The sequence below is a fragment of the Siphateles boraxobius genome, unplaced genomic scaffold (genome assembly GCF_051911475.1).
Source record: "Siphateles boraxobius isolate OS27281-9 unplaced genomic scaffold, OSU_SipBor_1 1, whole genome shotgun sequence".
Classification (NCBI taxonomy): domain Eukaryota; kingdom Metazoa; phylum Chordata; class Actinopteri; order Cypriniformes; family Leuciscidae; genus Siphateles; species Siphateles boraxobius.
This window is the reverse complement of record NW_027508699.1, coordinates 29711768-29725670: the sequence shown is the minus strand read 5'-3', so window position 1 is coordinate 29725670 and position 13903 is coordinate 29711768. Positions and strand designations below refer to the sequence as shown.

At 43.2% G+C, this 13903-nt stretch overlaps 1 protein-coding gene across 8 annotated transcripts in view; it reads left to right on the top strand.

The window, feature by feature from the left end:
• Positions 1 to 8489: 8489 nt before the first annotated feature.
• Positions 8490 to 13903, top strand: part of LOC143740239 (myosin IXb) — a 31896-nt gene continuing 26482 nt past the window's right edge. For all 8 annotated transcript variants that reach the window (XM_077232340.1, XM_077232370.1, XM_077232311.1 and 5 more), the window contains exons 1-2: positions 8490 to 8785; positions 9454 to 10350. In XM_077232340.1, coding sequence (XP_077088455.1) covers positions 9514 to 10350 — 837 coding nt within the window. In that variant the 5' untranslated portion in view covers positions 8490 to 8785; positions 9454 to 9513. The remainder of the gene's footprint in view (positions 8786 to 9453; positions 10351 to 13903) is intronic.

Here is a 13903-nt window from a genome sequence, read left to right as displayed (position 1 = left end):
TATGAGAAAGGAAGAGCGCAGCTGAGTATTAAGATAAAAATAAAATGACGATTTCACACTCTCTTCTGATTCGATAATCATATTTATTTATGAAATTCTATATAGTTAGTTAGTTAGTTATTGTTTATTTGAGTGTCAAACACCTTTTATGGTGCCCAGCCCTCATGGGCTTATTAGACACAACAGCTTCACACATATCACCAAAATAGCCACGTGATATAAGACAAAATCTCCAACATAGTATAACTAAACCACAAAGATAAATACACATACAAATAGAGATGACATACGGGATATCATACAGGATACAGAATACTTTGCCGTAAACACCAGGCTTTTTCTATAAATTTTGCCAAAGCAAAAACATGATTATCAAACAGCCAGCACAAAATCTCCCCTTCATATTTCCAAAATATATCAGGATTTTTTAACTGAACTAATTCAAAAAGATAGTTCCTTAAATCATAGTATAAAGGGCAATAAAAAACAAAGTGAAATTCATCTTCCACAACCTTGAGATCACAGAATTCACATAAACGTAAATGTTCAGGTATACCCTTAAATCGACCCACTTCCACTGCCAGAGGTAAGGTACTAGTTCTCAATTGCGCACAGAGAGACCTCTGCCTTCTCTTTAAATTAAGGAAAATATAAGGTTCTGTTACAAAATCATTCTTAAACTGAACATAATTTCTGAGTTTTGGCTTCTTCTAATATATCTTGTTTCCAGTGATTTTCATATTTACTTAACAGTCTTTGTCTGACATCCTTTATATTACATTGAAGCTTATTGTAGTACCTTATATGCAAGTCAGACACAGAAAATATTGACAAAACTTCTCCACACCAGGGGTGATGATTTGCTCTGTCCCAGTTAAAAATTTTCTTCGTTAGCCTTTCCTCTGGCAGACTAACAAGACGGTTCCACAATCGCACCATTTCACACCTTTGTTTTACAATACATGGATCCCATCCTGCATCTCCATTCACAGCTACCTTCGCTGCATATTTATGTACCCCAAGAAAACATCTCAAAGCACGATTTTGAACAGAATTACAATCATAAACCTCTTCAAATCCCCAAACTCCTGCAGCATAAAACAAAACTGAGTCAACCAAAGATTTATATAGTTGTGTAAATGTCAAAAAACCAAGATCTGTACATAGTTTCATTTTACTCAACACAGAACCCAATGCCCTTCCAGCAGACTCTGCTGGAAACTTATACTCTATATAAGTTTGTAATTAAAAACACTATATAAATGTATCAGCAAAGGTTGTGATAAAGCACACAAAGATGAAGACTCAGGCAAACAGCGTTTAATAAACTCCAAATTAAAATCCAAGTAGTTAAGAACAGGTAATCAAAGAAAACAGAACCTCAACACAAACGAGACCAGACAAATGAGAACTGAAAAGACTGCAACTTAAATACATGGTAAATAATGGTAAAATGACAAACACCTGTACAGATCAAATGAATCACCATGACAACTGATAAGTGGCGGGAAAACGTACTCGGTTACTAACGTAACCTCGGTTCCCTGAGAGTAGGGAATGAATATTGCATAGCTATACGCAGTGGGAAAACACCTTTTCTCGAGAATATTGAAGCCATTATTTTAAATCGACTGAAGTGACAGCACCTGGGCCAAGCTTAATAGCACGGCAGGCTATGCAATACTCGTTCTCGACTCTCAGGGAACCAAGGTTATGTTAGTAACCGAGTAAATTCCCTTTCGAGAACGTTCACTTTGTATTGCGTAGCTATACGCAGGGGGAGCCCATTTTAAAATGCCTTGCTATTAGCTAGCGACTTCGCACTGAATCATTACCTGGGGCTAAGTAGCCCGAGGTCAAAAGTAAAGTTTGAAAGTCACAATTCACCCTAGGACCAGATAAAGTTCGGCCCTTTATTAAGGTATAATGTTGCAGAGAATCGGGGCCGAGGCCTTTAAATAGAAAATACCCGTGCCTGCAGACCAGGGATCTCTAGGTTATAGAATCTCACAATTGTGGACGATGAGGACCAGCCTGCCGCCTCAAAGATGTCTTCGATTGGTACACAACTTTACCAAGCCCATGAGGAGGCCGTGCCTCTAATGGAATTTACTCTAACACCTATGGGGCATTAAAGGCCCATGGAGGTGTAGGCTAGAGAGATAGCATCTACTATCCATCTAGAAAGTCTCTGTTTTGTGACCGACAGACCTGTAGTGTGGCCACCGAAACAGAGCTGTTCCGACTGTCTGAATGTGGCGGAGCGCTCCAGATAAATTCTGAGAGCCCTGACAGGGCAGACCAGATTCAAATTATTATCATCTTCCGACGGGGGAAGAGGCGATATCCCCTGGGCTCTGAACAGTGTTGAGAGCACCTTAGGAAGATAGCCGTGCCTCGGTCTGAGCACGACTCTGGAGTTGCCAGGCCCGAACTCAAGGCATGCAGCGCTTATGGAAAGCACTTGCAGGTCGCTTACTCTTTTGACCGACGCCAGCGCTAGCAGGAATGCAGTTTAGAGGAAACTACCAGACGTGGTATCCCGCCAGATCTGGAAGGAAGGTTTTCAAGACTAAATGAACCGCTCTCAGTTGGCAGTTGATATGTAGGCACTTCTCCATGCTCGACCAAAGGCCGTAGATTGGCCTCACCTCGCACAGTGCCCCCCAACCCAGGTTGGAGGTATCTGTTGAAACCACTTTCCTTCTCGAGACCAACCCAATGTCTACACATGTCTGGTACCAGTCGGTTCGCTTCCATGGGGTCAGGACTTTGATGAGCTGGCATTCTGTATTTCAGCCATCGCTGCAGGGGACGCATGTGCAGTAGGCCTAGTTGGAGTAATGAAGACGCTGAGGCCATAAGGCCCAAAACCCTCTGAAACGTTCTGAGCGGCCTGTGAGAGCCCGCTTTGAACGACGTCACTAGCTGCTGAATAGTAAGGGCGCAGTCTGGCGAGAGCCACGCTTTCATTTGTCTCGAGTCTATAATTGTTCCCAGGAAGACTGTATGCTGGCTGGGAAAGAGCGTGCTCTTTGCAAGATTGATCCTGAGACCCAGGCATTCTAGATGGCTGAGGAGCCAGGATCTGTGGGTTAGCAACTCGCTCTCCGATTGGGCTTGGACGAGCCAATCATGAAGGTAGTTCAGGATGCGCATTCCTGATGTGCTTTGCAGGCTTTTGGCGTCGTTGAACTTCAGCCGCTGGGCTGGGCTGAGAAGCCGGTGGTGCGGGCTTGGCTGGCTGAAGGGGCTGTGCGTTCTTGAAACGCCCTGAAGCCGAACTTGAAAGTGGTTCTGTCCGTGTCCTTGATCTCCGTAAGGTTCAGCCAGAGATGGCGCTCCAGCACAACCAAACTGGTCATACCTCTGCCGATCGCCTGGGCGGTGGTCTTGGTGGTGCACAGGGCCAAGTCAGTGGTGTGCAGGGCCAAGTCAGTGGCGCTGCGCAAGTCCCCCAAGGCCTCAGGGTCAGGGCCAGTCTCATCCATAGAGCAGAGGAGCTTGGTCTGAAACACTTGGAGGTTCTCTTACGAGAGGTTCTCTCGGGAAAGATTCATCTTCTCGAGATATTGAAACACTTGAAGGTTCTCTTACGAGAGGTTCTCACGGGAAAGATTCATCTTCTCGAGATATTGAAGCCAAAAAATTATCCTTAATTTTGTATTCATTGTCAACGCAGTGCAGCAGCTAGCAGACCTAGATCAGGCCATCTCGCGTGCTCATTGGCTGCCCTGCGGGCAACTGCTGCAGCCTACCAGTGAGCCCGGCGTGACGTCACGCCCAATGAAGGGCGCCCGCGCCTTCATAGCGTCACAGCCCGCCAGAATGGGCGTGGCTTAGCGTATAGAAGTAGGGGCTGTAGGCTGACTTCTCTGATTTTTTGTCTCTTCAGCGAGCTCTTCGTATCGCTGGATCTGAGAGAAGCCACCGCCGCCGTCGAACAAGCCAAACAGCCAGCTTAGGACAGCGCTGAGGAAGCCTGCCGTCTTCGCCACCTTCAGCCATCCGTGCGAGCTACGCTATCCGGCGACATATCCTTTTATCTCTGTATTCTGTGTTCTACACTTCCTAAAAGACCAGCGTGACGTCTTTTTCAAGATGTCTCGCACTTCCTATGGCTCGTGCAGAGCCACTCAGCGTTGGAGACCGCCCATCTGCACTCTCTGCCTGGGCCAGGAACACGCAGCCTCGCCCTCTTGATGAAGGATGTGAGCACTGCGAGGAACTTCCGATGTCGACCCTGCGGGGTCAAATCGAAGTCTTTAACCACAGCACCGTGCGGCTAGCTCTCTTTACGTTACAAGGGAGTTTCCCCGTCCTCGCGCCCCCGTTTCGCGCGTCATGCAGAGCCCTCTCGAGCTCTCTGCATGAACCGGACGGGCATCATCTGTGTCACATGTAGGTCCCGTGCCCACTACTAGTGCACGCGCCCTCATACAAACACTGTTCCCAGTTCTGCTCGACCAACGAGCATGCGGCTAGCTCTCTCTTTACGTTACAAGAGAGCTACCCCGCCCTCGCGTCGCCGTTCGCGCGTCATGCAGAGCCCTCTCGAGCTCTCTGCATGACCCGGACGGGCATCAACATACGCGACGTACTGGATGCGTGGTAGGAGCAGAATTTTTTTTACAGTTATTCTCGACCAACGAGCACGCGGCTATCTTTCTTTACGTTACAAGAGAGCTATGCCGCCCTCATGTCCCCGTTCGCGCGTCATGCAGAGCCCTCTCGAGCTCTCTGCATGACCCGGACGGGCATCATCTGTGTCACATGTAGGTCCCATGCCCACTACTTGTGCGCGAGCCCTGATACAAACACTGTTCCCAGTTCTGCTCGACCAACGAGCACGCGGCTAGCTCTCTTTACGTTACAAGAGAGCTACCCCGCCCTCGTGTCGCCGTTATAGCGCTCTGCATGACCTGGACGGGCATCAACATACGCGACGTACTGGATGCGTGGTAAGAGCAGACATTTTTATACAGTTCTGCTCGACCAACGAGCACGCGGCTAGCTCTCTTTGCGTTACAAGAGAGCTACCCCGCCCTCGCTTCCCCGTTCGCGCGTCATGCAGAGCCCTCTCGAGCTCTCTGCATGACCCGGACGGGCTTGCGCGCCGCCGTCGAAATGTCTCGCCCTGTCAGTCCCCTTAGATAAGGCTACTGCAGCGGTGTATTTGGCAGCCAACGAGCCGGTAATGCAACCCACTCGTCTGCACACATCCGCCGTTCTCGCGGCGACCCAGAGAAATCTCAAGTGAGTATAAGTCATCCTCAGACCTAGACATGGCTATGTTCCTAAAGTGATGGGCACTCCATTTAGAGCGCAAGTTATTTCGCTGTCAGCTCTGCCAGCATCTGACAGCGAAAGTGAGATGAATCTCCTCTGCCCTGTCAGGGCGCTGAGATTTTACATTACGCGCTCCGCCTCCTTCAGGCGTTCAGAACAGCTTTTTGTTTCGTTTGGTGGGCGCACCAAGGGTTTCGCCTTCTCGAAACAGAGCCCGTCCAGATGGATAGTGGACGCTATAGCAGCTGCTTACGCGTCAAAAGGTCTGCAATGCCCTCTGGGCATCAGGGCTCATTCCCAGAGAGGCGTGGCCTCGTCGTGGGCGTGGTCCAGTGGGATTTCTATCCATGACATATGTGTAGCGGCGGGCTGGAGCTCTCCGTCTACCTTTGTCAGGTATTATAACCTAGAAGTTCCTGCCTTGCAGGCTAAACTTTTGTCAGTTTGAAGGAGAGGTGTATTCTGCCCAGATCTTCCTGCTCAGATCACTCTCACGTGACTCAGCTCTCCTGGTTGAGCTGCACTAGTAGGGTATGTGCCATGTGCCTATACAGACCGGCGCGCTGCTCTGTATTCCCTATGTGTGCTTATGTACAAGTGATGGCCGCGTGGCTGGCCACCTTATTTTTTCCACTTATGGGGTTCCCCTGAAAGTTCGGGGTCTCATGGTGGATGCTTGGCGCGCACGGCGTTGACAAAGTGTTCCCGTAGCGTAAGCCGGGGAACCTCTCGTAAGAACCTCTCGTAAGAGAACGATACGGTTCTCTCTAGAGAGGGAACGAGTAGTGCTTAACCGGCCGTGCTCGCGCTACGAGCGACTTCGCTTCAGTCAACGAAAAACCAGAGAAGTCAGCCTACAGCGCCTACTTCTATTCGCTAAGCCACGGCCATTCTGGCGGGCTGTGATGCTATGAAGGCCCGGGCGCCCTTCATTGGGCGTGACGTCACGCCGGGCTCACTGGTAGGCTGCAGCAGTTGCCCGCAGGGCAGCCAATGAGCACGCGAGATGGCCTGCTCTAGGTCTGCTAGCTGCTGCACTGCGTTGACAATGAATACAAAATTAAGGATAATTTTTTGGCTTCAATATCTCGAGAAGATGAATCTTTCCCGTAGCGTAAGCTAAACTTACGCAATACTCGTTCCCTCTCTAGAGAGAACCGAGGTTACGTTAGTAACCGAGTATCGATTGCCCTGGTGTGCAAAGCCGATGCAGCCTGGCCAGGACGGTGTAAGTGCAACCGGTGAGGGCTGATGTCATTCTGCAGCGCTTGGATGGGTGGACCGCCTTTGTTCTACATCCGCTAGAGGTGGGTGGAAAGAAATGCATGGCCACCTCTTCCTCTAGGGGGGGCAACGTATTGTAGCCCTTCTCCTCAGCGCCGTCAATAGTTGAGAGCGTTGCGGAGGCTGATGACTTTAAGTGAGCCGAGTAAGGGGCACACCATGATTTGGTCAGCCCATCGTGTACCTCGGGGAAGCAGGGTGCTGGTCTTTAACGAGGTGTCTGCTGACGCACTCGCTGTGTCCGTCAGGCTCTGCATGAAGTGCATCCGGAACACGGCATTTGAAACAACGCCGTAGAAATTTGTTCTTTCGGCTTCTAGAGTGTCGCAACGGCGAACGCACAGAAGTAGCAGAAAAAGGATATAAAGGCTTCAGGGGATATAAAGGCTTCAGAAAAAGGATTCAGGGAAAGGCGGTGCGGAGTTATAAGGTGTCCGCTGATTCAGGTCGCTCGTTCTGCTGCAGTGGCTCATCGGCGGCGAAGGCTCGGAGATCAGCGAAGAAGTTGATTGCTGAAGGAAATTAAATCTGATTCTATGGCAAAATGGTCTGCTTATATAAGCATAAGGCACGCCCATTCTGGTGGGTTCTGACGCGCTCTGGGCGCGAAGCGACTCGACTGGTCAGCCGCCTCTCCATAGGTTTGTGCATTTGCAGCACAGCCAATTAGCAAGCTAGACGCTCTGCTCTGTGCTCCCTGTGCAGCTGCACTACGTTTTAAAATAATGGCTGCAATATTCTCGAAAAAAGGAGTTTTCCCACTTCGTATAGCTACGCAATACGAAGTGAACGTTCTTGAAAGGGAACTAGACAAAGGACATCAAGAAACTAATGAAAACAAACCTAAAAGTCCATGAAAATGAAACTTAGACCAAAATAACTGAATGTCTGTGACAATATATTATATTATATATTATTTTGTGTTTTTAATATAATTTGTATATAATTAAACATATGAAGGCCTGGGTTTACAGACAGGGCTTAGATTAAGCCAGGGTTAGGCCTTAGTTCAATTAAAGCATTTAAGTAGCTTTTATAAATGTGCCTTTTAAAACATTACTGGTGTGCATCTTGAGACAAAACAATATACTGACATATTTTAAGATATGTCAGTGCAAGTTGCTTTCAGTTAAAACAGCTCAAACATGCATTTTAGTCTAGGGCTAAGCTTAAGCCTTGTCTGTGAAACCGGGATAGTGTTTTCAAAAATGTTCAGGATTAGAGTGTTTAATCAGACTAAAAGATTTGTAAATTTGGAACAGAACAACCGACACTAAATGACACACAATAGCATATTTTAAATAAAATAATTTATTGACGGGGTTTTTCTGCTAAGTTATCAAAAAGTCATGTATTCATTCTTAATTATTTTAATTATTAATTTATTATTGCAAATAAATTAAACTGTAATGTCATTGTTTGTTTACCAAATAAAATACAAAGTATAGTGTTATAAATATACATATTATATATGTATATTAATAATATATAAATATATATTTTACGATGCTGATGACCGTTAATACGCATCATCACAGTCTGTGAAAAGGATCCATATGGGACCCTTACAGACCTTGCTAAAGGGAAGGGATTTTGGTGTTGTATGCTACCGCCTACTGGTGAGAACCAAACACGCACGGTGAAGTACGGTAACTAACCCATGACGTTTTAAACACACACACACACACACACACACACACACACACACACACACACACACACACACATATATATACATTTCTTTACATTGACTTTTGAGAGGGGTACTGGATCTTGAATGGAAATATTTTTCTTAAATTTGCAGGTTTACCTTAGGTCAGGTGTTCACCTGCGTCCGCGCGTGATGACTGCAATGGCAGTTTGAATGCAGGCGAGGGCGGCGTGTCATCATCACACACATCAACTGCAATTAAATCACACTACAATGTCAGGAAGTAACAAGCCGCCAGTGTCGTCAACATTCTGGAGGCGAGATACTAGTCTTCCTTATTTTTCGTTGAAGATTTCTCTGTGTCAGTCACTTTTAGTGTTAACAGACTTTGTTTCACCTGTGCCGTGTATGTCGGTTTAGCTTGTCCGGTTATGCAGTAGCTAGCCTAATGCAGGTGGACGGCTTTTACTAGTAGGCTATTTGCCTGGAAAGCACGAAAGGATTTTTTTCCATGTTGGAAAGGACTCCGCTGTGCAACTCAACGAGGGTGTTTTGAAACAGGTAGATTTATTGTTGTTATTTTGATATAGGCTACTTTCATGTTTTTAATTGCCAATCTCTTAAAAGGCAAATAGTCCGATTTTCTTAAATGATGGTTTTAAAACGTGTCCTGACGTTTGTCTCGTGTTTGTTGATTATTGGATGCGTTTTTTATTGCGCTGTTTTATATATATTGAAATACATTTGCTATGCCAGGATGGATTTTGTATAGATTTTGTGGATGTATGTGTGTGTGTGTGTGTGTGTGTGTGTATATATATATATATATATATATATATATATATATATATATATATATATATATATATATATACAAAAATACAATACATATATAATATATATACCTGTGCCTTTCTATGTTCCGAACATTTAGGAAAATATATCACTTTTACTTAAATGCTAACACCTAGTCAGATGCAACAGAAGGAAATAATCAACCAAATATAGAAAAATAGTAAAAAATAAATAAAAATATAAACAACTACTTAAATGCTGAAATTGAAAATATTTTGTCTATTATTAAATTAAAACTGTTTACTTTTTTTTGTGTCACAGTTTATGCTTATTTATAAACTGCTTACAGTTCCCACATTAGACAAGTTTGTACATGTATACACTGGTGGTCTGACTGCTGTTTCTTGCTCAAACTTACATTCTTTCTTCTCCAGATCCTTATCATGCTGTACTGTGCACTGCGGTATGCTGATTCATGTTTGTGTGTTTAAAGAATGAATGTCACCAACTGCAAGGGTACAAGCTGCCATGATGAAACGGTCCACACTCTGCAGATTTACCCCAGGTTGTCCATCAAACCTGGGCAAGGATGCATCCTCAGGGTCCCAAAAGAGGCAACAGTTGCAACTGTCATCAAGATGGCTCTCACCAGACTTAGCTTGGACACATCCAAACCTTACATCCTTGTGGAGGTCCAAGAGTACGGTGGAGAGGAGTGGGTCCTTCAAGCAAGCGATCTGCCTGTTCAAAGAGTCCTGCTCTGGCCTAGAAAAGCCCAAGATAAGCACCCTCAAAGTGATGGATACTATTTCGCCCTTCAAGAGGGATGCAAGGATGGATCCGTCCAGTATGAGGTTATGACGTCTGTACGGCGAGAAAAAGTAGCTCAGGGACTTGTGACTCGGGGTTTCGTTGCGCAGCAGCCTCAGGAATATGATGATTTATGTAACCTCCCTGAGCTGACAGAGGAGAGCATCTTGGAAACCCTACGACATCGCTTCCACAAGCAGAATATCTACACATTTGCGAGCAACATTCTTATCGCCGTCAACCCCTTCAAGTTTCTCCCCATCTACAATCCCAGATATGTCAAGATGTATGAGAACCACACGCTGGGCAAGCTTGAACCTCACATCTTTGCCATTGCGGATGCAGCCTTCCACACAATGCTGAACAAACAGGTTAACCAGTGCATCGTCATCTCTGGAGAGAGTGGTTCTGGTAAAACCCAAAGCACCAACTTCCTTATCCACTGCCTGACTGCCCTCAGCCAGAAGGGATATACTAGTGGAGTAGAACGAACTATCCTGGGGGCAGGCCCTGTGCTTGAGGTGAGTTCAGCTGTAGGTTTGAGGTTTATCACTGTTCATTTTCTACTTTGAAGTTAGCTAGTTGTAATAGGAAACCAAGAAAGGATGTAAGATGGGAAGTTATTTTAAGACTCTGATGTAATTGCTGTTTTACGAGTATTATGTCCGTTGGATTAATGAATGGTGGCTATTGTAGCCTTGTTCAGGGTTTAGCAATAAATAGTGTTTCTTCAACTATGGGCTTTTTTGCACTTCAAGAGACTTTGTCATTTCCACCACATTTCAAATGATGCATTGGGTTTAATAGAGTTTCTGTTGTGGAAATAACGGACATAAGTTGAGATCAGCTTCAAGTTCAGGCTGAGACCTGAGTAGGTTGAGTCTAAATACACGGGACAACTTTCTAAGCTATGTTGCTGGGCAATGTTGCCGCAAACGGGCAACCAGGTGAGACACAGGGCCCACTACCGATCTAAAGAAATTTGTTGCCTATTCTCAATGGGAAGTGCCCAAGCATCATTGCTCAAAAAAGTTCCCCCGTGTATCATCACCTTGAGGCTGAGACCAATAGAAGGTTGAGTCAAAATCTTGACATAGTCTGAGTCCATAACAAGACCAAGACCATGGAAATATCGTCTTGAACTCAGACTTCAGATGCTCCCCTATGTCTCGCTAATGCTCATTTCACAGCTAGCATTTTTTGTATCCTTTATACGCAATATTGAATAACATTTTCAGTGTCCAGGTCAGTTTTATTTTCGGTATTATATATATACTTTTATAGTATTATTATTAATATTTAGCTTTATTTTTTCAATGTTCCGTTTATATTTTACTTTAATTTTAGTTTACATTTTCTTTTGCCATTTTATTCTTTTATTTTTATTTCATATTTTATTTAAAAAATATTTCTATATAGCTTTAATTTATTTTTATTTCAGCTTTAGTTTTTAGTAATTAACCTTATTTATTTCAGGTATTTGTCAAGACAACATTTCTAATTTCTAATACAATTTTTAATAAAAATCTACCCCCAGGACAAAAAAGTGCCTGAAGTTGAAGAAGCACCCGAACAAATGGAATTAGATCCGCTACTTAGTTTTTTTTTCTTGTACACTCTGTATCTTGTCTTTAACTGTGGTTTCATGATTTATTATTAGGTTGCTATAATTATCTCTATATCTTGATGTACTGATAAAGAGTCTCTTTTGGGCGGAAATGATGACCTCTGTTCAGGAAATGGCTTGCCCTCTCGTATTTTCACGCTTTTAGCTGTTCATGTTGATGACTGTTAACCAGTGCAACTCTGAAAAGTTTGATACTGTCCTTAAATCAAATGCATAAAATTGTGTAAGAATGGTTTCCCCTTTCCTCCCTTAAGCATGGTCAAATAAGGATCTAGAAACCATTCGGCCATGCCACAAGCAAGGGGACTTTCACATCGCTTTCTCTGCATCTCCCAGGGAAAAGGGGACTCCGAACAGACCTCTGTCTCCTTGAGCACTTTAAATAGACACTGTAGATCATGAAACACAATGAGTCGCAGTTTAAGGGTTTCAACACACTCTGATATTTTTAGGTGTTACCATTGTTAATACATAAACAATGAAGTGAATTAACAACACTCTCAGGAGTTTGAGTTTTTCCACTGTTGTGGAAATGTGTTGATTACAAGTTTGGTATATCTCTGAACAGTCCACTTCCTACATTTCCTGTTCAGAATTTAGTATAAAGTGCAACTAATTTGCTAATGAAGTTCTACTGAGGGAATTGCTCATAATTCATGTGTTTTCTTTACCGTGGCCTGAAGTCCCCCATTCAACTTAGCTGTCAGTCACCCTTTGTCATGCACATGCACTGACCAACTGGGATTCTCAATCTGATCCAAAACCAGTCAAACAAGTTCTCTGTTTTTCTTAAAAGCTTTCTTTTATCAGCACGTCCACGCCCCTCTCAGTTCTGCAGTTTTGCTTACAAAGAAAGTAAATGGAGGAACAAGCGAACTTGTGTTATGACTTGGAGGTTTAAAATAGAATTTCTTATCAAGAGGGATGAAAAAAACATTAGGTTATATTTTTGTATTATGGCTAAAGGAAGCAGATTGAGACTTAAAAACATGGTAATATGTTGAAGTTGTGACCATTAATATTTGATGAGAATTAATATTTAAACAAATAGATTAGATGATTATTGGATCTCATAAATTATAAATAAAAGATCCACTTGAAATGAGTCATCGAAGTCCTTTTCTTCCCAGATTAGGTAACTTGATACACGAACGTTCAAAAGATCGATACTTTTGTTCAGCAAGGTTAGGGTTAAACTGATCAAAAGTTACAGTAAAGACATTTACAATGTTACAAAAATGTCAATTTTTTAATTATCTTTTCATCAAAGAATCCTGAAAGATTGTATCACACTATTTACAAAAATATTAAGAAATACCTTGATACCATGATATTGTTCCTGGTTGAGCATAATGCTAGCAAAGCAAGTTACATTTTCAGGGAATGCACATACTGATATTAAAGGTATGGTTCACCCAAAAATAAAAATTCTGTCATGGTTTACTCGCCCCAAGTTGTTCCAAAACTGAGTTTCTCTCTACTGTTGAACACAAAAGAAGATATTTTAAAGATTGTTGGTAACCCGACAGTTGATGGCACTCGCTGACATCCATCCATAGTAGGAAAAAATACTATGGAACTCAATGGGTGCCGCCAACTGTCGGGTTACCAACCATCTCTAAAGTGTAGTTTGTGTACAACACAAGAAAGTAACTCATACAGGTTTGAAACAACTTGAGGATGAGCAAATGATGACACAATTTTCATTTTTGGGTAAATTTATCCCTTTAAGTCCCTTTATTGTATATTAAAGGTCTTCCAACTGAATAAATTTACATCTATTGTAAAGATAAAAATAAAATAAAAACTGTGGTTGTGCTATGATACTTTTTGGTACTTTTAAATAAGAGTAGCTTGCTTCATGATGGGTTCTATGGTCTCTGCTTTTGGTTTTGTTTAATAAAAAACACCTAACCTGTCCCTGTACTCCACTTCACCACTTCACTAATTCATAGAGACCTTTGTGTATTGCCTTCACGTGGTGTGCCCCTCTAACAATATGCACATTGTTTGGCTGGTAGTGTTATTTACACATGTACTACTTTTGAACTATTATGCATCACCGCTAGAGACTCCACCTCCTTGGTAATTGTGTTTTATGTTTTGATTCAGACAGCATAGCCCTTGTATGATAATGGAATTGTATATCTCAACTCCACTGTAGAGAGTTCATCATTAAAAATCCATTACCAGCACATTTATTCCATTTAGGCATTCATACTTATTCTAAAATTCTAAATGCTATGAAATTGATTTGGTAGTCCTGTTTTATCAGCCCGTTTGTAAGAAAATAAGAAGAGATATGTCTGAAATAGAGCCAGATATAGGCTGGTGGAAATTTTGGGCAAGCCAAGCATCATTTTATTTATATATATTAACACATACATATTTAGCATTAGAATGTATTCCCATCTTAAACTTACTGCTGCAAGTTTGATCTACACTCA